Here is a 24,388-nt window from a genome sequence, read left to right on the forward strand (position 1 = left end):
ATATGGATGAACTCTTTATGTATCAAATGACCAAGTTCTCCAAAAAATATGACGTAGTGGTCATGGGAGATTTCAACTATCCAGACATTTGTTGGGAATCTCTCTCAAGTAAAACTAACAGGTCAAGCAAATTCTTATCCTCTCTTGCTGACAACTTTATCTTCCAAAAGGTAGGGGAGAAAACAAGGGGATCTGCTACTTTGGATCTAATCCTTATAAACAGGGAGGAAATGGTTGAGGAGGTAAAGGTGGCTGGGACCCTAGGAGGCAGCGATCATGCTATTATAGAATTTTGGATAACTAGAGGAGGAAGACATGTGAAGACTCAAACTTCAAGGTTAGATTTTAGAAAGGCAGATTTTAAGAGACTCAGAAAGAGAATAGGAGGGATCCAATGGCTGGATGTCCTTAAGGACAAAAATGTCCAGGAAGGATGGGAAATTTTTAAAAATGAGATTCTCAAAGCACAATCGTTAACAATCCCGAAAAGTAGGAAGAATGGGAAGCATTTAAGGAAACCAGGATGGATGAACACAGAACTTAAACACATGCTAAAAAGAAAGAAAGAAATGTTTATTAAATGGAAAGAGGGAGGCATATCTAAAGAAGATTATAATGCAGTCTGCAGATCCTGTAGGGCACGTATCAGGTTAGCTAAAGCTGACAATGAATTAAGGCTTGCAGGAGATGTCAAAAGCAATAAAAAAGGATTTTGGGGGTATGTCAAAAGTAAAAGAAAAGTCAAAGATGCTATAGGATTTTTACAGGATGAAAATGGAGAAATGGTAAGAGAGGATGTTGAGAAGGCCGAACTTTTTAATTCCTATTTTGCATCTGTTTTCTCTCAGAAAGAAAATGTAACATCAACTGATCTTCACTGTCCTTTTAAAGGAATAGAGGAATCCAAGTTATCTGTAAACAGAAAGATTGTGAGGGAATATTTAGCTAACATAAATGAGTTCAAGTCACCAGGTCCAGATGAATTACACCCCAGAGTACTGAAGGAGATCGTAGAAGAAATTTTAGAACCACTCTCCATAATCTTTGAAAATTCTTGGAGAACAGGAGAAGTCCCAGAAGACTGGAGAAGAGCAAATGTTGTTCCTATCTTCAAAAAGGGGAAGAAGGTGGACCCAGGGAACTATAGGCCGGTGAGTCTGACTTCTATACCAGGAAAGATCTTTGAACAAATTATTAAACAACATGTATGTAAGTACATGGATAAGAATGAAGTGATTAACCAGAGCCAGCATGGGTTTGTAACTAACAAGTCATGTCAGACTAACTTAATTTCCTTCTATGACAGAATCACTGACTGGGTGGATCAGGGAAATGCTGTAGATATAGTATATCTTGACTTCAGCAAAGCATTTGACAAAGTATCTCACACCATCCTTATTGAAAAAATGACCAAGTATGCAATGGACCAGGCAACTGTTAGGTGGATTCATAACTGGCTTAGTGATCGGACTCAAAGGGTGGTTGTAAATGGCTTCACATCCAGCTGGGTGAATGTCTCAAGTGGGGTACCACAGGGCTCCGTCCTGGGACCTGTATTGTTCAACATCTTTATCAATGATTTAGATGAAGGAATTGAGGGTAAACTGATTAAATTTGCTGATGACACAAAGCTAGGAGGGATAGCTAATACTAGAGAAGAGAGAGAGAGGATTCAAAAAGACCTAAATAAACTGGAGCAGTGGGCAGCAACCAACAGAATGGTTTTTAACAGGGAAAAATGCAAAGTACTACATCTGGGCAATAAAAATGAAAAAAGCATCTACAGAATGGGAGAAATAGAGCTAAGCAACAGTACATGTGAAAAAGACTTAGGTATACTAATAGATCATAGACTGAACATGAGTCAACAGTGTGATGCAGCAGCAAAAAAGGCAAATACAATTCTGGGATGTATTAACAGAAGCATACAGTCTAGATCACGTGAAGTCATTATCGGTCTTTACTCCTCTTTGGTCAGACCTCATCTGGAATACTGTGTACAGTTTTGGGCACCACATTTTAAAAAAGACATAGACAAACTGGAGCAAGTTCAGAGAAGAGCGACCAGAATGGTGCCTGGTCTGCAAACCATGTCCTATGAGGAACGGTTGCAGGATTTGGGAATGTTTAGCTTGCAAAAAAGAAGACTGAGAGGAGACTTAATAGCTGTCTACAAATATGTCAAGGGCTGTCACATTGTAGAAGGATCATCTTTATTCTCATTTGCACAAGGAAAGACTAGAAGCAATGGGATGAAACTAAATGGGAGGAGACACAGATTAGATATTAGAAAAAACTTTTTGACAGTTAGGGTGATTAATGAGTGGAACAGGCTGCCACGAGAGGTGGTGAGTTCCCCTTCAATGGACGTCTTCAAACAGAGGCTGGACAGACATCTGTCTGAGATGATCTAGTGAATCCTGCTTTGAGCAGGGGGTTGGACCAGATGACCCAGGAGGTCCCTTCCAACTCTACCATTCTATGATTCTATGTATTCCAGCTTGATAAAGGTTGTAGTGAGAAGCCGTGGGGGAGAGATGAATAATGTACATGCTGCAGGTATTACTACACATTTCAACTTTAAAGTTGCAACACCAAAAAGAAAGAAAAGTAATGGAACTACAAAAATCACAGGATCTATTGAATATGAGCGCCACAGACTTGTATGCCTTAGCATGGTATCATTGAGGTTATCAATGGTTGTCTGCGGAATGTTCTTCCATGCTGAATGCACTTGGGCAAATCATCATGATCCGCTGCTGGCAGCTCCTTTTGCAATTGTCTACCGTTGACGTCACAAATGTTAAAGACCGGAGCTGCTGCAAGACAAGTTTAGGCCATACCGGCTGCTCACAGTAGCACAAGCATCTATAAGTTTGCATCTAAAACTCTGCCCACTCACAGAGGGACAACGGCTGCACAATGTAAAACAATAGCCCCTCGGTGTAGAGTTGGCGCACCTTTTGCCGAGTGTTGGCAGCTATTATTCTGTCCGACACTAAGCAGTCGCCGATAAAGCTGCTTGTTTGCTGATCAGCTATTGTTTAATATCCTGTTCACACAGACAGACCGCTCTTCGGGTGCACACTGAACAATCCATTGTTCTCGGCAGCCCGAGTTTCTTTTACACAGGACAATGCGCTGCCGAGAACGATGATCTTTTGTCCAGTCCTAAAGATCAATTCCTCCATCGAACAAACGTTTTGCTCATTAGTCCAGTGATGGTCAGCCTGTTTAGACTGCGCAATTATTGTGAAAGAGCGTTCCTAGCAGTACTCGTTCACAGTAGTCGTGCAGTATAGGTTGACCTTTCCTGACAGTTTTTCCAACTGCCTTCTATAAAAATAACGATTGTCCAAAGTGGGTAGCCGATCACTTGACCAAAAAAATAAATGGCTTGTAATACCCGCCTTTATTTAATGAAAAAAAAAAATGTAAAAATTAAATTAAAAATTAATTTAAAAAGCTTGACTTTATCATAGAAGAGCCAATAATTTCTTGCCACCTTCTGCATAGACCAGGATTGTGTACCTCAAGTATCAAATGTGCTCTTTATCACTATTCCTGAATAGAAGTGGAGGACATGAAATGATGATTAGTGTTAATGGTGTAGTCTGCGTATAATTTAAGAGCTCATCTTACACTCGGAAACAGTTAATTTATCTGTTTTTTTTACATTTGAAACTTTTTCGCCTTGGCTGGCTGAATTTTCCAAACAGTTTTTTTTTGTCCATAATAGAAATGGTGGGTGAGAAATTAACTAGCCATGAACAGCATGATGGGTCAGAGTGACCCCACATAAACACCTTCAAATGAGATGTGTTATCAGGTAAGCTAATGTTCTCTTTATGGATTTCCAGAAACCTCTTACAGACCTTATTACCGCACACTGTGTCTTGCCATTGGTAATAATACTTAGCGCTTATATATGCGGGGGAAAAAAAGTTTTTTCTAGAAAGTATTCTTGGCTCGGCATTAAACTTTGCAATGGCTAATATGCACTCAATGGCTATTTTATGTGTCTGTCACTATTATCAATGGGGTCCCGTGGAGTAGGGTACACGAGTGCCAAGCTGACCAGCAGCAGGGTCTGTCAATCAAATACATGAAGCGCTTTACTGGACAAATGCATCAGGGGTGCACCCAGCTGGCAATGTAACTAGAGGTCACTTTCAACCAAGTCGCTTGGTGCACAAACACATTGTGCTGTGATTGATAAGATATATGAGGTGCCTCATAATAGACAAGCAGGATGAATAGATCTCCTATGTGACATGGCCTTTTTCCAGCCTAATCACATTACTGGTATCCTAGAATAAGTCTGTCAAGTCAATTTAGTATTTTATCTACTTGTGTCATTGAATTTCACTCTATAAAGCTTTTACAGCATTCTCGATTACACATCTATTCTTTCATAGTCCACGGCAAAAAGGAAAAGTTTTCAGCACTCCCTTTATGATCTTTTTTTATATTCTTATATATTGTTTGGCTGTGGCTTTGTGCTATATTAAAGGAAATCTGTCAGTAGCATCAACGCTCCTAAGCCGTCTATATGGGCATGTAGATCATAGGAAGCTCTGAATAAAATGACACCTCTATATCTTCGATCCAATGTCTTATTCCAAAGATATCGACATTTTCTTAAAATTTATGGGTCGGACATAGATATACCTCCAGAGATTATTTTAAATAAAAGGTGCATTATCAGTGTGAGACATGTAACAGGACAATAGAACTGAACTTTGTCTCCTTACAAACACATTTTTTTGCAGCTCTCTGAGCTCTGCTGTATTGTAACACTATTACAACCCTGTCTGTTTGTGAGATGGAAGCTGAAGCTGAGCGGAGCCTGCAGATGTGTCGGGTATCATCACACACAGCTCTGCAGTGAGATCAGGAGATCAGACTGTCAGTCATTACATGTCTTACACTGGAACACCTCCTTCTATTTAAAATAATGAAGACCTATAGAGTATCCACTGACCAGTGGAAATTGGTCCCTAGGGAGACAATATCACCGAAAAAGGTATGGTTTTTATGAATAATATATATATTATATAACCGGCTATATCACGATGATGAAGTTACAGTTCTGTTATGTTGAACCTGGTTAGGTGGATCCTCAAAGCCCTCACTCCGGAAGAGCAGCTGAAAAGCAAATGACTGGTGACATGAGCGCAGATGGGTGGTCTGCTTGGAACTTTAGAGCCTGTAGAGACTGGACGGACATTGGAGAAGTAGAGCAGTCGTGGGCAGAGCAGACTAGATTAGGAGCTCACTGATGGGATGAAGCAAGGCCAATGAGATACTGTAGTTGAGTAGATTAGATAAGACAAAGTAGTAGACTCCATAGTAGTAGCAGAGTAGAGTATTTCAGGAGGCACTCTATGGCAGTGCTGCAGCCTTGGCTATGTCCAAAAGTAGCAGGGCTGTGTATGTCAGTAGGCACACCGTGTCCATGTAACTTAGTCCAACGATGTATCGGAACTAGGTATGTCAGGAGACACTTTGTGGCATAATATGGCAGAACTGAGTATGTTGGAAGATTTTGTGAAAAAATAAAAAGGCGGTTTTACAAAACACATTTTCATATAACCTTTTAGGGAATTTTGAAACAATAGTTGAAAATACTCTTTTCAGCACCCTTACCCATTTAAAGCCTCTCACTTTTTGGAGGACCCAGTATGAAAGTGCATTGTATGGACAGACTTTATTTTAATGTAGGCAGAAGAGATTCACCCCACTCTCTTAATTTTTAAAGATGCTGTTAGCTGTCCTGCTTTTAGCAGCATGTGTAGGCGCGGGAGCGCAACCTAAATCCATGACGGCACAGCAAACCCTCTATGCAGTTTTTTTCTCTTTGATCAATATTTGTTTTATCATAACAATCAAACGACATTGTGATAAAGACCCTGGTGGGGTCGAAACATCTAACTTTGTCACATATCTCTCAGCAGTCTTTTGTTTGTTTGCCCTCTTGGACAATAAAAAACCTTGCACCTTTAAAAATTAAAGTGTGCGATGAATCTCTTCTGCCTTGGTCGAGGGGTCACGTACCCTGTTCCACTAGCACCTCGAAACACAACCGAGTGCATGCCAGTCTTCTATTATTTATTTTAATGTAGACTATGTAATGCTTTATTTTCCATGTGGAGGCGCTGCAGGCTTTGACACCCAATAATCACTGTGTTTCCAGTCTGAGATATGAGACAAAGCAGCAAGCAATGCTAATACTACTAATCCTACCATTTAGCATTACCTTGTTTTGGCACACTCTTGCACACTATGTGCTCCTTCTCAGGGCAACAAGAGTGACTTCAGCAGCCATTGTGGGTAGCAGAATACAGTTCCCATCCTGAATTTCTACCATTTTTTTACAAGCTCTGCTCTTGTGGATTATCCTCCCTGCTGCCGATGAGCAAATATCCACCTTTAACACTGCGTATCTCACATTATTATCCATTTACACCCTCCTATGATTCCTAGAGCTGGAACTGAGCGTGCTCGACCAGCAAATGAAGTGGAACCACTAGTAGTTTCCCTAGTCAGAAATCAAATGATTATCACATTTTGCGACCATTAAAGGGGTTATCCCACGATTAAAAGTTAATTTTAATCAATAGATCTTAGAATAATAAGAAGTTCCACAATTGGATGTGTTTAAATAAAATGTTCCTGTGTTGAGATAATCTTATTAATGTGCCACACAGGGGCACATGTATAAGATTATCTCAGCACAGGAACATTTTATTTAAACACATCCAATTGTGGAACTTATTATTATTCCAAGATCTATTTATTTAAATAAACTTTATCGGTGGACCATGACAGCACCACGAGAGAGGGGATCCGCCTAACAAGGACAGGGATCCTACAGGCTTAAAAGGGGCGGCCCTCTCTTCTCGTCTCAGTTTGGGTTTCCGGTCCTTGATGGAGGGAACCTCTGACAGGCTTACCTGTGAAGATGTCTGTGAGTCACCAGCAATTCTTGGACTGCAGGTAGACGAACCCGGTCCGGCCATCATGACTCTAACAAGACGGACAAATCTGCAGCCCCTAGGGACGATCCCCCAGCTGAGAAAGGTCCTCCAGCTTAAACCGGTACCGGCTATTTGAGCTCTGGGTAAGTGATCTTCGAGAAAGTTCACTTGGGTAATAAGTAGTGTTGAGCGAGTATGTTCTGTTCCGAGTATGCTCGGGCCGAGCACCGAGTATTTACAGCTGCTCGGTGATATGTTTGAATCGCTCCCGTGTGCATGATTTGCAACTGTTTGACAGCTTTATTACATGTGAGGAATGTGTAAGAAATAGACATTCCTCACACGTAATAAAACTGTCAAACAGTTGCAAATCATGCACACGGGAGCGATTCAAACATATCACCGAGCAGCTGTAAATACTCGGAGCTCGGCCCGAGCATACTCGGCCAAAAGGTTAACAGAACATACTTGCTCAACACTAGTAATAAGGTACCCCTTCTTCTTATCCGTTTAGGGGAAGATGTGTACCTCCAAAACCAAACACAAGCAATGTGCGTTATGCGAGGCCCTATTGGCAGACTCATATTCCAAAAGACTGTGCCAGTCCTGCATAAACCAAACTTTGGTGGGTGAGACCCCTAGTTTCGCCTCCGGCTTAAAAACCCTAGTTAAATCAGAGGTGAGCAAACTCCTCTCTAAAAAGTCTGAGGAAAGAAGCTAACCATGAGGTCTCCCCAACTCCTGATTATTCCCTATCATCAGATGAGGAGGTGGACTCTGACGATTCATCTTCTTCAGCTAGGTCTTTGATGGTATGGCTAGATCAGCTGGAATCACATTTAGAAAACAACACATCCAGGAAAGAGATCTTGTCTAGTATCCCACTCATGCAGGGGGCAGCGGCCTTCCTAGCGGATGCTTTCTTGGACTCTGTTAAGTTAGATGCTAGATCGGCCGCCATGTCTAATGCAGCCCGCAGGGCCCTGTGGCTCAAGTGTTGGCCAGGTGATATCCAGGCTAGAACTAGACACTGTGCTATACCTTGCGAAGGGGAACATCTCTTCGGTCCAGTCCTGGATGAAATCCTAGTCAAAGCAAGTGACAGGAAGAAAGGTTTCCCTAGCCTGTCCATGTCTGCCTATAAGCGGTCTTTTCGCAGGAGAAGATTTGTGCGTAAAAGGCCACAGAGAGACCAAGATAAATGGGAAAACCGTAAGCTAAAAGGTAGAGGTCTTCTGTTCAGTACGTCTTCTTCCACTCGGGAGGCCCGGAAATTGAGTCAATGACTCGTAGCCCAGGTAGGGGGGGAGGCTGACGGTCTTCTTACCTGCCTGGACAAAGATTTCAGCCAGTAACTGGATCCTTAATCTGATAGGTTCGGGTCTGAGATTCCAGTTCCAAGCAGTTCCTCGTGGAAGGTTTATCTTGACCCCGGTGCGTTCCAGTATATCAGAACAACCTGCTCTTCAGGAAGAAGTTCTGAACCTTGTTCAAAAAGCAGTCTTGGTGGGGGTCCCGGCGTCCGAAAGGGGGTTGGGATTTTACTCCCCTATCTTTCTGGTCTCTAAGCTGGACGGTTCTTTCAGGTGTATTATAAATTTAAAAGCCCTGAATAAATTCCTGTTAATCCCCACCTTCAAAATAGAATCGATAAGGTCGACAATAAAATTGTTGTTTCCAGATTGTTACATGGTAGTTTTGGATTTGAAAGATGCCTATCACCATGTACCTATCCATTCAGATTATCAGAAATATCTTAGAGTGGCCGTGGTTATAGATGGGGTCATCAAGCACTTTCAATATTGGGCCCTGCCGTTCGGTTTAGCCATAGCCCCCCAGGTATTTACCAAAATCGTTGCAGAGGTAATGGCTCATGTTAGAGAGCATGACACCTTAATTATCCCTTATCTGGATGATTTTCTGATAGTTGGTAACTCTGCCCTTCAATGTAGTAAGGTCCTCAATTTAAATAAATCTAGGTTAACGGCCACAAAAGTTCAGCAATTCTTAGGTGTTATACTGGATTCATATTCTCAGACATGTTACCTCCCTGGAGCCGAAAAACTAAGAATCAGGAATCAAGTCAGAAGGGCAGTGTCAAACCCAGTCATGTCCCTAAGAGCTGTGATGTCCCTGTTAGGTACCCTGACATCTTGCCTTCCCGGGGTTCTGTGGGCTCAATATCACTCAGGGTTTTACAATGGGATGTACTGCATAATGAAGTTATGTTGAAGGGGCGCTTGGAGGGGAGATTTTCCTGGTCTCCCCGGTCAGTTGAATCCTTACAGTGGTGGGATAATGAAATGAACTTATCCAGAGGGGTCCCCTGGGTTTTTAGAACAACCTGAACAATTACTACCGATGCCAGTTCCAGTGGGTGGGGGGCTCATCTTGGAGATATGGTAACCCAGGGGTCATGTACTAATTCGGAAAAGAGTCTCTCTTCAAACGCTAAAGAGTTGTTAGCGATAGACAGGGCAGTCAATTATTTTCTAGTTTTTCTTCAAAATCGTGACGTAAAGGTTTTCTCTGATAATAAAATTGCAGTATATTACGTGAACCATCAAGGGGGTACACGATCAAGATCTCTGATGAGAATGGCAGATCATCTCTTTCAGGTCTCGAATGCCATCTTCGTTCCCTAACAGCCCTTCATATAAAGCGAAAAGAAAATTCAAGGGCAGACTACTTAAGCCTCTATACCCTGAGACAGGGGGAATGGGAACTAAATCAGGACATTTTATCCTAAATTGTCCAAAGATGGGGAACTCCAGTAGTTGACTTGTTTGCTACAAAGTTAAATCGGAAAACTCAGCTCTTCTGTTCCCTGGATCCCAAAGAAAATCCGAGTAGATGCTCTCCAGATACCTTGGGGGTTCAGCCTAGCCTATGCCTTTCACCCGTTAACCCTTCTTCCTATGGTTATCAGGAAGATCAAGGCGAGAGTTCTGCTGGTCGCACCCTTTTGGCCCAGGAGGCCCTGGTTCTCATGCCTCAGGAGCATGTCTATGTCAGATCCTTGGGTTCTAACAGAAGTTCCGGATCTCCTCTTCCAAGGTCCAATAGTCCATCCTCAAGTGTCTGTCCTCCACTTGACGGTATGGAACTTGAAGGGGAGCTATTAAGAAAAAAGGGATTCTCCCAAGGCTTAGTGACAACCTTAATGTGTAGCCGTAAGCCTATTACAACCAGAATTTATGCGAGAACCTGGAAGAAGTATTTATCTTTTTCCGGTTCCAGAGTTGGTGAAGAGACTCCAATAAGTAAAATTCTAGAATTTCTGCAAAAAGGTCTTGCGTTAGGGCTAGCCACTAGCACCCTGAAGGTTCAGGTGTCCGCCTTAGGTGCCCTATATAGCTGTGTTCTGGCGAGTAATTATTGGATTTCTCGTTTCATTAAAGTCGCCTTTAGGTCCAGGTCCATTTTCAAAAGCAAATTGGTACCCTGGGATCTAAATTTGGTTCTTAAAGCCTTAACTGGGTCCACCCTTTGAGCCAATAGAGTTAGCCACTCTTAAGTCCCTCTCCCTTAAAACAGCGCTTCTGATAGCTTTAACATCTGCTAGGAGAGTTAGTGATATTCATGCCCTGTCTTCAGCCTTGCCCTTCACTCAGATCCTGGATGATAAAATAATTCTTAAACCTGATCCCGCCTATCTCCCTAAAGTAGCTACCCGTTTTCACAGACTCCAAGAAGTAGTCCTACCCTCCTTCTGCCCTAATCCAGGTAACCGGAAAGAAGAGTTTCATACACTAGATGTAAGGAGATGTGTAATTAGGTACCTCTTGGTCACCAAAGAGTTTAGAAAAGACAGTTCGTTATTTATATCCTACCAAGGTGTTAGGAAAGGCTCTAAGGTCACAAAGTCCACCATAGCTAGATGGATGAGGGAGGCTATTTCCCTAGCTTATACATCCAGCGGCGAGGAAATACCACAAGAATTGAAGGCTCACTCCACCCGGACAGTGACGACCTCCTGGGCGGAGAAGACGGGTGTCTTGATAGAAGACGTATGTAAGGCTGCTACCTAGTCTTCTCCGTCTACCTTCTATAGGCACTATAGACTGCATTCGGGTGTTTTGTCTGATCTCACTTCCGGGAGAAGGGTGCTCCAAGCTGTAGTCCCTCCATAAACTTCTTCATCTCTGCAATTCTCTCGTGGTGCTGTCATGGTCGACCGATAGTCATAAGTTACTTACCTGATGGTCCTCTCAATGCTCTGTAATCCAAACTGAGGCGAGAAGAGAGGTCCACCCCTTTTAAGCCTGTAGGTTTCCTGTCTTTGGTGGGCAGATCCCCTCTCTTGTGGTGCTGTCATGGTCTCCGAAAACTCCTGTTACCGGTAAGTAACTTATGACTTTTGTTCGTGAGAAAACCCTTTTTAAGTGATAATATGGGAAACTACTAAATAGATTCACTCTATGATAAGGATTTTTACTTTGCACTTTCAGTAGACATAACACTATTTTTTTTTTTTCTGTCGAGGTGGCGGCATGAGGGCTTGTTTATTGCGCTATGTATTGTATTTTGGAGAACATATTTATTGATTTGCTTTCATTTATTTTTATTTTTTGGGGGGAGAGAAAGGGAAAATGGGGGAAAAAACATGAGGAGCTTTTTTTTTTTGTAGATGCATTAAATCTCTGTCTGTGAAAACAAGAGCATTTGTCCAAGATGTGCAATTGTGTTGAAATATATGGCGGTTTTAGTCACCCAATCACGACATCACATATTTATCTCATGTGGTATACAGACTGCCAGGTGGATTACATTTTATTTTGTGATTGTGTCTCCTTTTATAAATGTGACGTTAACATGTAAAATGTGGTTTACATAAACAAATACTTCTGCATGATCCTCACTTTCTTTTTGTTCCTTTGCCCATATCCGAAGGCATATAAATTTAGTAGGTGTCTCCGATAATATTTAGAACTACCGGGGAAGTGGCCAAGTCCAAGGGCATTTCAGGAGATTGCAGACCTGGTTCTAATTTGCAAACATGCTTGGAAGATCACTTGTAGATCGGTTGTAACGTTTTCGCACTGAAATGTTTATTAGAAAGGATGGCTTCACACGTAACAGATTTGGTGAGCTCTGCTTCTGAGACTCATAAAATCCGCTAACGTTGAATGTGTAAGGCTTGTGAAAGAACTTTTTATTACCCAGCTCATGTGCTGTAAAATAATAAATTTGCTAGAATTTTGGCCAATTATCTACTGAGTTTGCAAATTCTTTCCAAAGATTCCAACTGTGAAGCTAATACTTGTACAGATCCATAAGTATAATAACTTCACACATCCATGTCATACATCCAATTGCCAATATGCCATTATCACAGACGTCAGTAATCATCAATGATCTCTGCAGATCTCACTTCTAAAGGGAAAACTGCACCCAGCCACACCAATGGCAGACATTCAAATGACTAGCTGATAATGTAATACATGGACAGATTAGGTCTACCAGAACAAAGTCTCCCCTGTGTTATCCATATGCTTTAATAGGGCATATGAGCGGTGATTGTCTTTGCAAGTCATCTCTTTTCCACTACTTTAGTTTTGTACATATTTTTCCAACAGTCTTGTTCTGTTTGGCAAGAATACTCCAGCATATCCCAGACAAGTAGTCCAAGAGGCAGGTTCTCGGCAGCTTCTCCCCACCCCATTCCCTATGACTGACAGTTCTCTTCCTATGTGTGTATACACAATAGGGAAAGACCTTTCAATGTAAGGATTGGGGGGTAAGGTGGAGAAGCCCTTGTATTCCGGTTCCTTAAAAACTCAATGAGATGCACATTTTCAAAGTACAGTATATGTTCTTTGAAATGCTACAGCATTTGAGTAGAACATGCATGACTCCAATAACTGAGTCTGTGCCTTTTTCATGCCGTCTGTGGTTCAGGCAGCATGAATTTCCTTTCAGGTTCTCCTTAAAAATATTCTGTCAGTAAGATCACCTCCCCATCCTGATATATGGGCATGCAGGTCCTTGAAATGTAAGTCTATTGACACCTTTATTTCTTCTATCTACTGCTGCATTTCTGAGTAATTAGTGTTTTCATTCACATGCAAATGAGTTGTTGATGCTCTGTGCATTCCCAAGCTATCGCCTTCTCAATATTTTTCTCAGCCCAGCTCTAAACAATTTAGCTTGATTAATAGCTTACAGTCTGATTTTCTTGCCTGAGTCCTGAGAGTGATTTCACACAGACTGTGAGCCATCAATCAAGCTGAAGACCCTGGTGGTAGGGGATAAAACAACCCAGAGAGGCAGTGGCTCTTTAAATGCTCTGTGCTCTGTACCATCCAGAGCCCTTACTTTATCATGGATTAAAACAGTAATTACTTATGATAGAAAATGAATAGAAGGTGATTGATATACACTGCTCAAAAAAATAAAGGGAACACTTAAACAGAATATAACTCCAAGTAAATCAAACTTCTGTGAAATCAAACTGTCCACTTAGGAAGCAACACTGATTGACAATCAATTTCACATGCTGTTGTGCAAATAGAATAGACAATAGATGGAAATTATTGGCAATTATCAAGACACCCTCAATAAAGGAGTGGTTCTGCAGGTGGGAACCACAGACCACATCTCCGTACCAATGCTTTCTGGCTGATGTTTTGGTCACTTTTGAATGTTGGTTGTGCTTTCACACTCGTGGTAGCATGAGACAGACTCTACAACCCATAGAAGTTGCTCAGGTAGTGCAGCTCATCCAGGATGGCACATCAATGCGAGCTGTGGCAAGAAGGTTTGCTATGTCTGTCAGCGTAGTGTCCAGAGGCTGGAGGCGCTACCAGGAGACAGGCCAGTACACCAGGAGAGGTGGAGGGGGCCGTAGGAGGGCAACAACCCAGCAGCAGGACCGCTACCTCCGCCTTTGTGCAAGGAGGAACAGGAGGAACAGGAGGAGCACTGCCAGAGCTCTGAAAATTGACCTCCAGCAGGCCACAAATGTGCATGTGTCTGCACAAACCGTTAGAAACTGACTCCATGAAGGTGGTATGAGGGCCCGACGTCCACAGATGGGGGTTGTGCTCACAGCCCAACACAGTGCAGGTCGCTTGGCATTTGCTATAGAACACCAGGATTGGCAAAGTCGCCACTGACGCCCTGTGCTTTTCACAGATGAAAGCAGGTTCAAACTGAGCACATGTGACAGACGTGACAGAGTCTGGAGACGCCGTGGAGAGCGATCTGCTGCCTGCAACATCCTTCAGCATGACCGGTTTGGCAGTGGGTCAGTAATGGTGTGGGGTGGCATTTCTTTGGAGGGCCGCACAGCTATCCATGTGCTCGCCAGAAATAGCCTGACTGCCATTAGGTACCGAGATGATACCCTCAGATCCCTTGTGAGACCATATGCTGGTGGGGTTGACCCTGGGTTCCTCCTAATGCAGGACAATGCCAGACCTCATGTGGCTGGAGTGTGTCAGCAGTTCCTGCAAGATGAAGGCATTGAAGCTATGGACTGGCCCGCCCGTTCACCAGACCTGAATCCGATTGAGCAACATCATGTGTCGCTCCATCCACCAACATCACGTTGCACCACAGACTGTCCAGGAGTTGGCGGATGCTTTAGTCCAGGTCTGGGAGGAGATCCCACTGGAGACCATCCGCCACCTCATCAGGATCATACCCAGGCATTGTAGGGAGGTCATACAGGCACGTGGAGGCCACACACAATACTGAGCCTCATTTTGACTTGTTTTAAGGACATTACATCAAAGTTGGATCAGCCTGTAGTGTGTTTTTCCACTTTAATTTTGGGGGTGACTCCAAATCCAGGCCTCCATTGGTTAATAAATTTGATTTCCATTGATGATTTTTGTGTGATTTTGTTGTCAGCACATTCAACTTTGTACAGAAAAAGTATTCAATGAGAATATTTCATTCATTCAGATCTAGGATGTGTTATTTGAGTGTTTCCTTTATGTTTTTGAGCAGTGTACTTTTCATATATAGGAATGCAATTGTTTGCAGTTTGTGTGACACTATTCATTACTCACGGAAAGCCATGAGCCTGGGTAGTCAACAGGTCCGGGGTCAGATACCAAGAGAGCTGCTTTGAAGCGCAGACGTGTACTCCTCTGGGCAACATCCTTCAGCATGAGCTCCTGATGAACCTTACACCAGACAAGGTGAAACGCATTGAGGCACACCATGTGAACATATAAGCTTATTTTTGATACATCCTATATGTAGACTGTATGAAGGAATTATCACACATATATTGGTGGATCTTTTTGATTTTCAGGACACCTGTATATTTAAAGGGAGCCTGTCATGTCCTTTGTAGTATCTAAACTGACCCCATTGCGTTGTTAGTGATGCAATGTGGATAACCAACACACTTTTTTCATTAAAATCGTTGCTAATGTGTGTAAAAAACACTTTATATGTTTATATCATACCTGCTCGTTTAGTCTTAGGAGTGTGATTCCTCACATTTAGTCATGGTTGTCGCCACTCACGCCATTTGAATTCTGTTCCTGGGCTTGCGCTGACTTCACTAGTATCTGAGCTTAAATCCTGCGCTTGCGCTGTGCTTCATGGCCAGCCGCGCTTGTGCAGTATGTCTTGGCCAGCCGTGTTTGCGCATTGTCGATCTGGAAGCCGCGCATGCGCTGTGACGAGTGGCTCCCGCGCATGCGCAGTGAAGCTGTGTGTAGTTCCCAGCTTCACTGTGTGCGTCCGGAGCTGCTTGTCACGGCTCATGCGTGGCTGGCCATGATACACTTCGCAAGCGCGGGTTTTAAACTTTGATACTAGTGACGTCAGCGCAAACCCAAGGAACAAATTCAAATGGTGTGAGCCGCGACAAACCTGACTAAATGCGATGAATCACACTCCTATGACTAAACGAGCAGGTATGATATATAATTATATAAAGTGGTTTTTACACATATTAGCACTGGTTTTAATGGAAAAAGTGTGTTGGTGATGCACATTGCATCACTAACAAAGCAATGGGGGCAGTTTAGGTAAAACAAAGGACATGACGGGTTCCCTTTAAGTGGCTTTTAAGATGTCTGAGGAAATTCCTGCCTTTGATTATAATCTTAATAATGATGGTCCGATCTGTCAAATTATATATTACATTTTAAGACAGATCCTGCACCTATCTTATGAAGGATAATATATTTGCCCTTTACTAGCAGTATATTATATCTGGGAATTGGATGGTTCGCCCCCAGGTACATTTCGCCACCGGGTACATTTTGTCCCCGCACATTTCGTCCCCAGCATTTGGCCCCCAGGATGTTTTGCCCCCGCACATCTCACCCCCACACATATCGCCCCCAGTTCGAAACGTCCAGGGGCGTAACGTGCGGGGACAAAATGTGCGGGGGCGAATCTTCCTGGGGGCGAAATGTACCTGGGGGAAAATTGCTGGGGGCGAACTGCTGGGGGCGAAACTTCCTATAATCATTATAGCTGGAGTTCTATTGTTACAATTACAATTGGTAGTTGCATGTTATATCACATAAGTAGTATATATTTTTTCAAATGGATATTTATCAACAACTATAATATCCATCTCTTTCAATCTAATTGTATATAGTCCTGGGCCTACTAGGTCCGGTTGATAGGGAGTAGGAGCACTATCAGCCCCCATTTGTAGTGCCATCCCCCATATCCTAGTTAGGTTGTCTTATGGAAATCTTTATTTCTAGAGCCTTTTGGGCATAGTATGACATCTTGGATTGCGTATTTATGCTGCACCACCTTATCATATCCATGAAAAATATGTTTATAGGTTTGGTCTTGAAAGGTAATCACGTTTAGCTTAGCCTACCCCATAGATAGATCAGGGCCAGCCGACGAGGAGCGGTGGTGCCACTTTTGCTGATTTAGGGTGCCAACTTCCACAGTTAGGTAGGTGTCAGAATTAGGGATAATTGCCCCATCCCTTTTCCCGTGCTCTCCCATTCATTTACCCTAAACAGAATTTTTTGGACCATTTTTGTGATTGGACACTTTTTATATTCGTATAAGGATATTGAAGGAAATTGATATATTTACTGAGTCTTTATATTTATATATTATATATATTTAAATTGAATTAATAATAGTTTTTAGGGGAAGTTATGTCAATTGTCTTGATACATTCACATGAGTATATAATTGGTAAAACAGATTCCCTTTAACTCATTTTAAAAGCTTAATTGACTAATATGATTTCATTTGTTTTCTCTAAGATTAATCCTTAAAAAGTTAAGTTTATTCTAGTATTAACTCCAATATCAAATTATGCATTTAATTAGGAAGAAATCCAATATTACAAGAAGTTAGGCTTTTTTTTGTTGCTGCTGAGATATCCTTGTTCTAGACTTCTTAGATCAAAGTGACCGTGAAGAAAAGCTCCCAGCTCCTACCACTCTTGATGTGTTTTTGTAGAGAAAGGTAATCGAGCAATGCCTTGGCCCATTTACGAGGCAGTTATTACGTCCTACAAAAAAAAAGTAAATTAACTAAAATAAATCTACTTGACATAAAGCAGTAGTTCAGAAGTGGCAAGTTTCACCCCATATTAAAGAAAGGAAAAAAAGTATTGCATGTACGTTACCTATAAACATGGCCTCTTTTCTAGGTCATTTTTTTGAAACCAGAATATTAAAGGCAACTTTGTGAAGTATAAGGGAAAGTGAATAGGTAAATGAAGTAGCAAGGTACAAGGTATTCTTAGGAAATATATACAAACCACGTATAATAGGAGCCTTCTGTAGAAAATTAGGGCATCCAAATAAATGGTGGCTCTGCAGGATTTTTTTTTGCTATTGGTCAGTGAGGAACCTGCCAAAATTCTCCATCTTTCGTCGCCTTCAGCATACCCGTTGTGTAAGTATTGTTGTGTGATATACTTGGATTACTGGAGATAAACCACCGTCTTAAAAGCTATATAAACCTTTGCATAGAATGTATTTTAATTGTTCATTTGCTGTTTAAATGCAAAGTAGAGCAACTTTCTTAATAGCCTTCATTAAAAATGTCTACAGATTTGTTGCTGCAGATGTCTGTTAATCCTTCATCTAGCTCAGTGCTTTCCAAAAATGGTACAAATCTATCAGAACTCCTAGTTTGCATCTCTCGCTTCTAGCCTTCCCTTTTTTTTAGTGTTAAGGTAGGTTCACACGACTGTATAAAAAAAATCGTCTGTTTCATCCAGAAAACTCAGACATTTTTTTTTTGGGGCTTATTATTCTTATTCAATCTTATTCAACCTCCTGCTGCTAATTGACACACCCTTGCTTGGTAGTTTAAAACTCTGTGTCTCCACAGAGTCGCCAGTGATAGTTCTATGTTCCTCTGTCCATGCCTGGAGTACTAGTAGTCGGCTAGTTTCTTCTTGGACTTCCCTTGGAGGACTGTTGGCGTTATTTCTCAGGTGTCTTCTCAAGCTAAGTGTATTCCCTTTGTTTTTTTTATCTTGTTGTCTTTAGTTACAGTGGGACCTGACTAGTGTTCACCCCGTCCCCTCCTTACCTAGGGCCTAGCTCTAGGAACTTTCCGGGATTAGGTTTCCTACTCGGCGATAGGTGCGGAATCTATATAGGGACGATAGGGTAGTGTCAGGGTGATTTTAGATCTGCCTAGGGGTCTCCACTCCCCCTAGTTGTTGGGCTCCCTTGCCCCCTCTTCCCATTGTTGTTCACTTGTTTCTTCCCTCACCTTGCGTGACAGTTTCCTATGTTAAAGAATTGCTATGTATCCATAAAAATCAGATGCTGTACAAATGGAATCCATTTTTTTTTGCGCACCCATAGCCTTGAATGGGCAAGTCTCATCCGATTTATGGAAGAAACTAGTGCATACTGTGTTTTTTTTCACACGCAGATTCGATTTGTGAAAAAATGTACTCGTCTGAACTGCCTCATTGAATAACAACATGTAATGTCCATTTTTTTTATATTCAGCACTCGCAGAGAAAATATGGTCATGTGAACGAGTCCTTAGAGATAGCCTTAGAGAAAAGGAGAGGTTTGTGTGCAAATCATCTTAATGTGGACATGAGAGAGAACGTGTACAGTCTCGGGGAGGGCAGAGAAAGCATGCTATAGAAATGGAAATAAATAGATGGAAAAGCACATTAATAGATAAAAGTGCAGGATAGAAGCTGTGCTGAAGTAGGTGCTAATGAAGACAATAGCACCATTGATTCACACAGATCTCACATAGAGCCTATATTACTGGCAGAGAAACTCCTACAAGATAAAAATCTGAAACTTGGATCAGGCTGCAAATTACATATCAAGGGTGTCTGGGAATGAATGAAGGAGTAAAGATTGCCGACTGAAAGTCCTATTAAACAGCATAAGTAAAAATCATTTTCCATGTCAGGGTGTCCAGACCCTGTGAGGTTTGGCTTGAACCCAATAACTAGACTTTTCGGGACTAATGTGTGTATATGTATATATATATATATATATATATATATATATATATATATATATATATATATATATTTTCTTACTATGGACCTATGAACTAACTAGCAACTGCAGTGGTGCAAATAAGTATTTGATTCACTGCCGATTTTGTAAGTTTTCTCACCTACAAAGAATGGAGAGATCTGTAATTTTTATGGTAGATACACTTCACCTGTGAGAGACAGAATCTTAAAAAAAAATCTGAAAATTACATTGTATGATTTCTATATAATGAATTTTATTGCATGAAATAAGTATTTGATACAAAAAAACAGAGCTAAATATTTGGTACAGAAACCTTTGTTTGCAGTTACAGAGGTCAGACGTTTCCTGTAGTTCTTGACCAAGTTTGCACACACTGCAGCAGGGATTTTGGCCCACTCCTCCAAACAGATCTTCTCCAGATCTTTCAGGTTTCGGGGCTGTCACTGGGCAGCATTGAGCTTCATCTCCCTCCAAAGATTTTCTATTGGGTTCAGGTCTGGAGCCTGGTTAGGCCACTCCAGGACTTTGAAATACTTCTTACGGAGCCACTCCTTAGTTGCCTTAGCTGTATGTTTTGGATCATTGTCATGCTGGAAGACCTAGCCACGACCCATCTTCAATGCTTATTTACTGAGGGAAGGAGGTTGTTGGCCAAAATCTTGCGATGCATGACCCCATCCATCCTCCATTCAATACGGTGCAGTCGTCCTGTCCCCTTTGCAGAAAAGCACCCCCAAAGTATGATGATTCTAATACCATGCTTCATGGTTGGGACGGTGTTCTTGGGGTTGTACTCCTCTTTCTTCCTCCAAACACGGCGAGTGTAGTTGATACCAATAGGTTCTATTTTGGTCTCATCTGACCACATGACCTTCTCGAATACCTCCTCTTGATCACTCAGATGGTCATTGATGAACTTCAAACGGGCCTGGACATGTGCTGGCGTGAGCAGTGGGACCTTGCGTGCTGCAGGATTTTAATCCATGACGGCGTAGTGTATTACTAACAGTAATGTTTGAGACTGTGGTCCCAGCTCTCTTCAGGTCGTTCACCAGGTCCTCCCGTGTAGTTCTGGGCTGATTCCTGACCTTTCTCAGAATCATTCTTACCCCACAAGGCGAGATCTTGCATGGAGCCTCAGACTGAGGAAGATTGACAGTCATCTTGTGTTTCTTCCATTTTCTAATAATTGCACCAACAGTTGTTACCTTCTCACCAAGCTGCTTGGCTATTGTCATGTAGCCCATCCCAACCTTATGAAGGTCTACAATTTTGTCCGTGGTGTCCTTAGACAGCTCTTTGGTCTTGGCCGTGATGGAGAGGTTTGAGTGTGATTATGTGTGGACAGGTGTCTTTTATACATGTAACGTGTTCAGAGTAGGAGGGCTTCATAAAGAAAAATGAACATGTCTGTGAGAGCTAGAATTCTTGCTGGTTGGTAGGTGATCAAATACTTATTTCTTGCAATAAAATGCAATTTAATTATGTAAAAATAGTGTGATTTTCTGGTTTTTATTTTTAGATTCTGTCTCTCACAGGTAAAGTGCACCTACGATAAAAATTACAGACCTCTTCATTCTTTGTAGGTGGGAAAACGTGCAAAATCGGCAGTGTATCAAATACTTATTATCCCCACTGTATCTGCCTGTTCTGCTAGACCAGCAAACATAAAGCCATTAAGGTACATTCGCACTGTGTAGCTATGGATGTAAAACCTAAAAGGATAATAAGTAAATTTCTCCACTTTTGGTAGAAAAATCTATCCATTGCGATAGTCAAGGGTCTATAAGTCAATTAATCCAGTTACTGTTTTTGTAAAATCTGCAGAGTGCTCTATTTTGTCACTGTTTTCTTCCAAATTTTGCAGCAGATTTTACATATTGTATTGTAAACGGTGATATCTCCAATTTAATGATCGATAGAAAAATCAGCACCCACCATTCAATCAAAAATAGTGTTCTCTATCTCACATGGTGGGACAATCCCCCTAGAGAAGCCGGGGGAGCGGGGAGATGAATCAGGACTACAGCCACCTGAAGGTCCAAGTACTTGAGATAGAGGACGCTGTTTTTGATTGAAAGGTGGGTGCTGATTTTTCTATAGATCGTTTGAATTTGTGAATGTTTTTCTTGCACCACCTTTTGAATAATTGCGAAGGTATGCTCTTAAACAACAGGTATTCTCTTTAACTGATGATATGTTGGTGCCGTTTTCTTTCATAAATTGGATCTCCATTTTAATGACTACCTATTGTGGATTTTAACACAATTTCCAGATACTGGCCAGATCAAATAGTAATGGACTTGTAATTTACTACGTACAACCCCTAGCAAAAATTATGGAATCACCGGGCTCGGAGGATGTTCTTTCAGTTGTTTAATGTTGTTGAAAAAAAGCAGATCACAGACAACAACAAAATACTAGTGATGTATTGGAGTGTTCTTTTATGTGTTTGTTTTTCATGATTCCATAATTCTTTCCTCAGAATTGAGTGATTCCATAATTTTTTCCCTCTGCTTGGTCTGAAAAAAATTACCCTTAATGAGTACCACTTTTTTTATCTTGATTTCTTTTAGTGTTTCTTGAAGCCCTAAAGTTGCCATTTCAAATTACTTTAGTTTTGTTCCATGTCTGTGATCTTCTTTTTTTCAACGACATTAAACAACTGAATGAACATCCTCCGAGCCCGGTGATTCCATAATTTTTGCCAGGGGTTGTATAAGTTAGTTCAACGCTCAACTTTTTTGTGTTTCTGCATAAACCAACAGATCTAAAGCTCTAGATGATTTCTCTGCCCAGGCAGACTGCATAAAGTAATATCACTCCCTTTAATGTACCAACAATCAGATGTAGAAAAGACTTAAGTTAATGCTAAATCTAGGAAAAAAAATTAATTTCTAAAGTTGTAGGGTGTAGATTCAGGTGTAATCTCAAAGTGTGGTGCTGCAGAAGGTGCAATAACAATGATTTAGAGACGTCACTGGAAATTTTGGAACATTATCTAGTGGAGTAATGTAGACTATTATGCTAAAATGTTTGTCTGGCTGGCTTTCTATGTCTAACTCTAGTAATATGTCATTTACTCTTGTATATTTTACATTTTTTAGAAATTACCCAAAGTGCTGATGCTTCATGAGGTTGCTGAAAATGAGGGTGCATGGACCATACTCCCTGTCATACCATAGTAAGTGTTACATGGAACTATCTTTGACTGTGTTAGGTAAATTGCTACTATATTTTTATATAACTGAACTTGAACCTGTGATTTGTTTGTTCTATATAGTGCAATACTAGTATTTAAATTTATAAGGAAATGGGTTGTTTCCTTTGAAGCCAAGCCTTCGGTTAAGCTTCACATGAGTTGAGTTTCAACATATCAATCCATTGGCATCTTTCAATCTTGTTGAGTGGGGTCAATTGATGCTCCTTCTTGATTGTGCACCTTAAATGCCTTTAAAGGGGTGTTCTCAAGTTATTGCTTTCATTCGTTAGCATGAAAATAAGCAAGTTTACAATTGATTCCATGTTTGTTTCTGCTTTCTTTATTTTGCTGTGAGAGTTTTTATTTGACGTTATGTTCCCAAAGAGATCGACCACCAAAGCCTGCCCAGGCCCTGGCCAAGAGTGCGCAGGAATTACATTCCAAGAGAGGAGTTAACTCTTAAAATCCCAGCCACCTCTCTCCAGCCCATTGATTTCTATACAGCAGTTAGCTACTCGCCTTCCTCCCTCTCACGCTCAGCTCATGCCGAACTGGTCTTATCAGTTCTGCGTAATCACAATCTAACGGTCCCTAGTATCAGGGCTCTTACTGTCTCGAGCAGTGTTCTTGTTCAAATGCCTTGTTTTCTCTACACGCAGATACAATGATAGCAGTGTACAACCCAGAACAAACCCGACAGCTGATTGTGTTACAGCAGATCTTGTGCTGATCTTTATAGTTCTAGTAATATTACCGCTCATCTTCTCACCAGAGCTGTCACTAAAGTAGTTGTGCCCACCCGGCCAAAAATCAAGAAGTAAGGAGACTGTAGAGTTGTGAGCTACTCAAGAGAATGACCATTAACGGGCTAAACTGCTTTGATCGGACCTTGCTTCGGCGGCTGCTGTTAGAGGCAGGTTCTGGCTGTGTAATACAGATGATACCCGTCATGTCTGGAGAGCGCTCTGCTCCTAAGTAAACTTCATTTACCCACATAGGATTAATCAGTACAGCCTATGTAAGGAAGGAGTTAAAACCTGGTATACTCAAATGTCATGGAGTGGCAAATTGAGAAAGGAAAGTTCACAGTTTCTTTAAATGTAAAATATATCTAAGATCACACTACCGAGACTCTCAACACACAAATGGGCACAGTATGATAAGCGGTTTTATCTCAATATTGTTATTAACATCTAAGAATCAAAAGGTTCTCAAGATATTTTGGCCTCTCTACATAGACTTTTTGCTGACACTTGTAGTCTTTCAGTCCGGTGTGCATGTAGTCGTTGCCGATCCCAATTCCAATATTCCTAAAATGGAACTAAGAAAAAGAACACAGCTCTTCAAGCCTCCAACATGAGTAGTAAAGAGGAAATGTATATCTATATACTCAGAAGCCTTGTTAAAAATGTGCGTTGTATGAATTCTAAATGTTTCTGGTGCTAGACTCCAGCCTCTTACCTAAGAAAGTAGACTTGTTAAAATCCTATCCTATCTCTTAAGTATGTAAAACTGCATAGCCTCTTGCAAGATAAGGAAAGTAAGATAATTTTACTTTCACAGTTGCCTTGAGAAAATGTCAGACTCCACTAGCTTTTTGTAATTCTGTGAAATTCTACATCCTGGCTGGAGATGATAATTTATATCAGATCGTGTAATAACTTGTGCTGAATTTATGTAACTGCTGTGGAAATAGTTGGCAGATAAATCCTTCTGCATAACATGTCTATCTTATTTTTGTCATGCATCTTGTTCCATGCAAAAGATATATGCGGAGAATA

The 24,388-nt window shown here is 41.4% G+C and overlaps 1 protein-coding gene across 1 annotated transcript in view; it reads left to right on the top strand.

Annotated features, from left to right (window-relative positions):
• B3GLCT (beta 3-glucosyltransferase) overlaps positions 1–24,388 on the top strand; it is a 506,218-nt gene that overhangs the window by 241,868 nt on the left and 239,962 nt on the right. The window contains exon 5 of the mRNA XM_073662497.1: positions 22,513–22,589. Coding sequence (XP_073518598.1) covers positions 22,513–22,589 — 77 coding nt within the window. The remainder of the gene's footprint in view (positions 1–22,512; positions 22,590–24,388) is intronic.

This window comes from Phyllobates terribilis, unplaced genomic scaffold (genome assembly GCF_046119375.1).
Source record: "Phyllobates terribilis strain yellow unplaced genomic scaffold, ASM4611937v1 Scaffold_2__4_contigs__length_985480577, whole genome shotgun sequence".
In the NCBI taxonomy this organism is placed as follows: Eukaryota; Metazoa; Chordata; class Amphibia; order Anura; family Dendrobatidae; genus Phyllobates; species Phyllobates terribilis.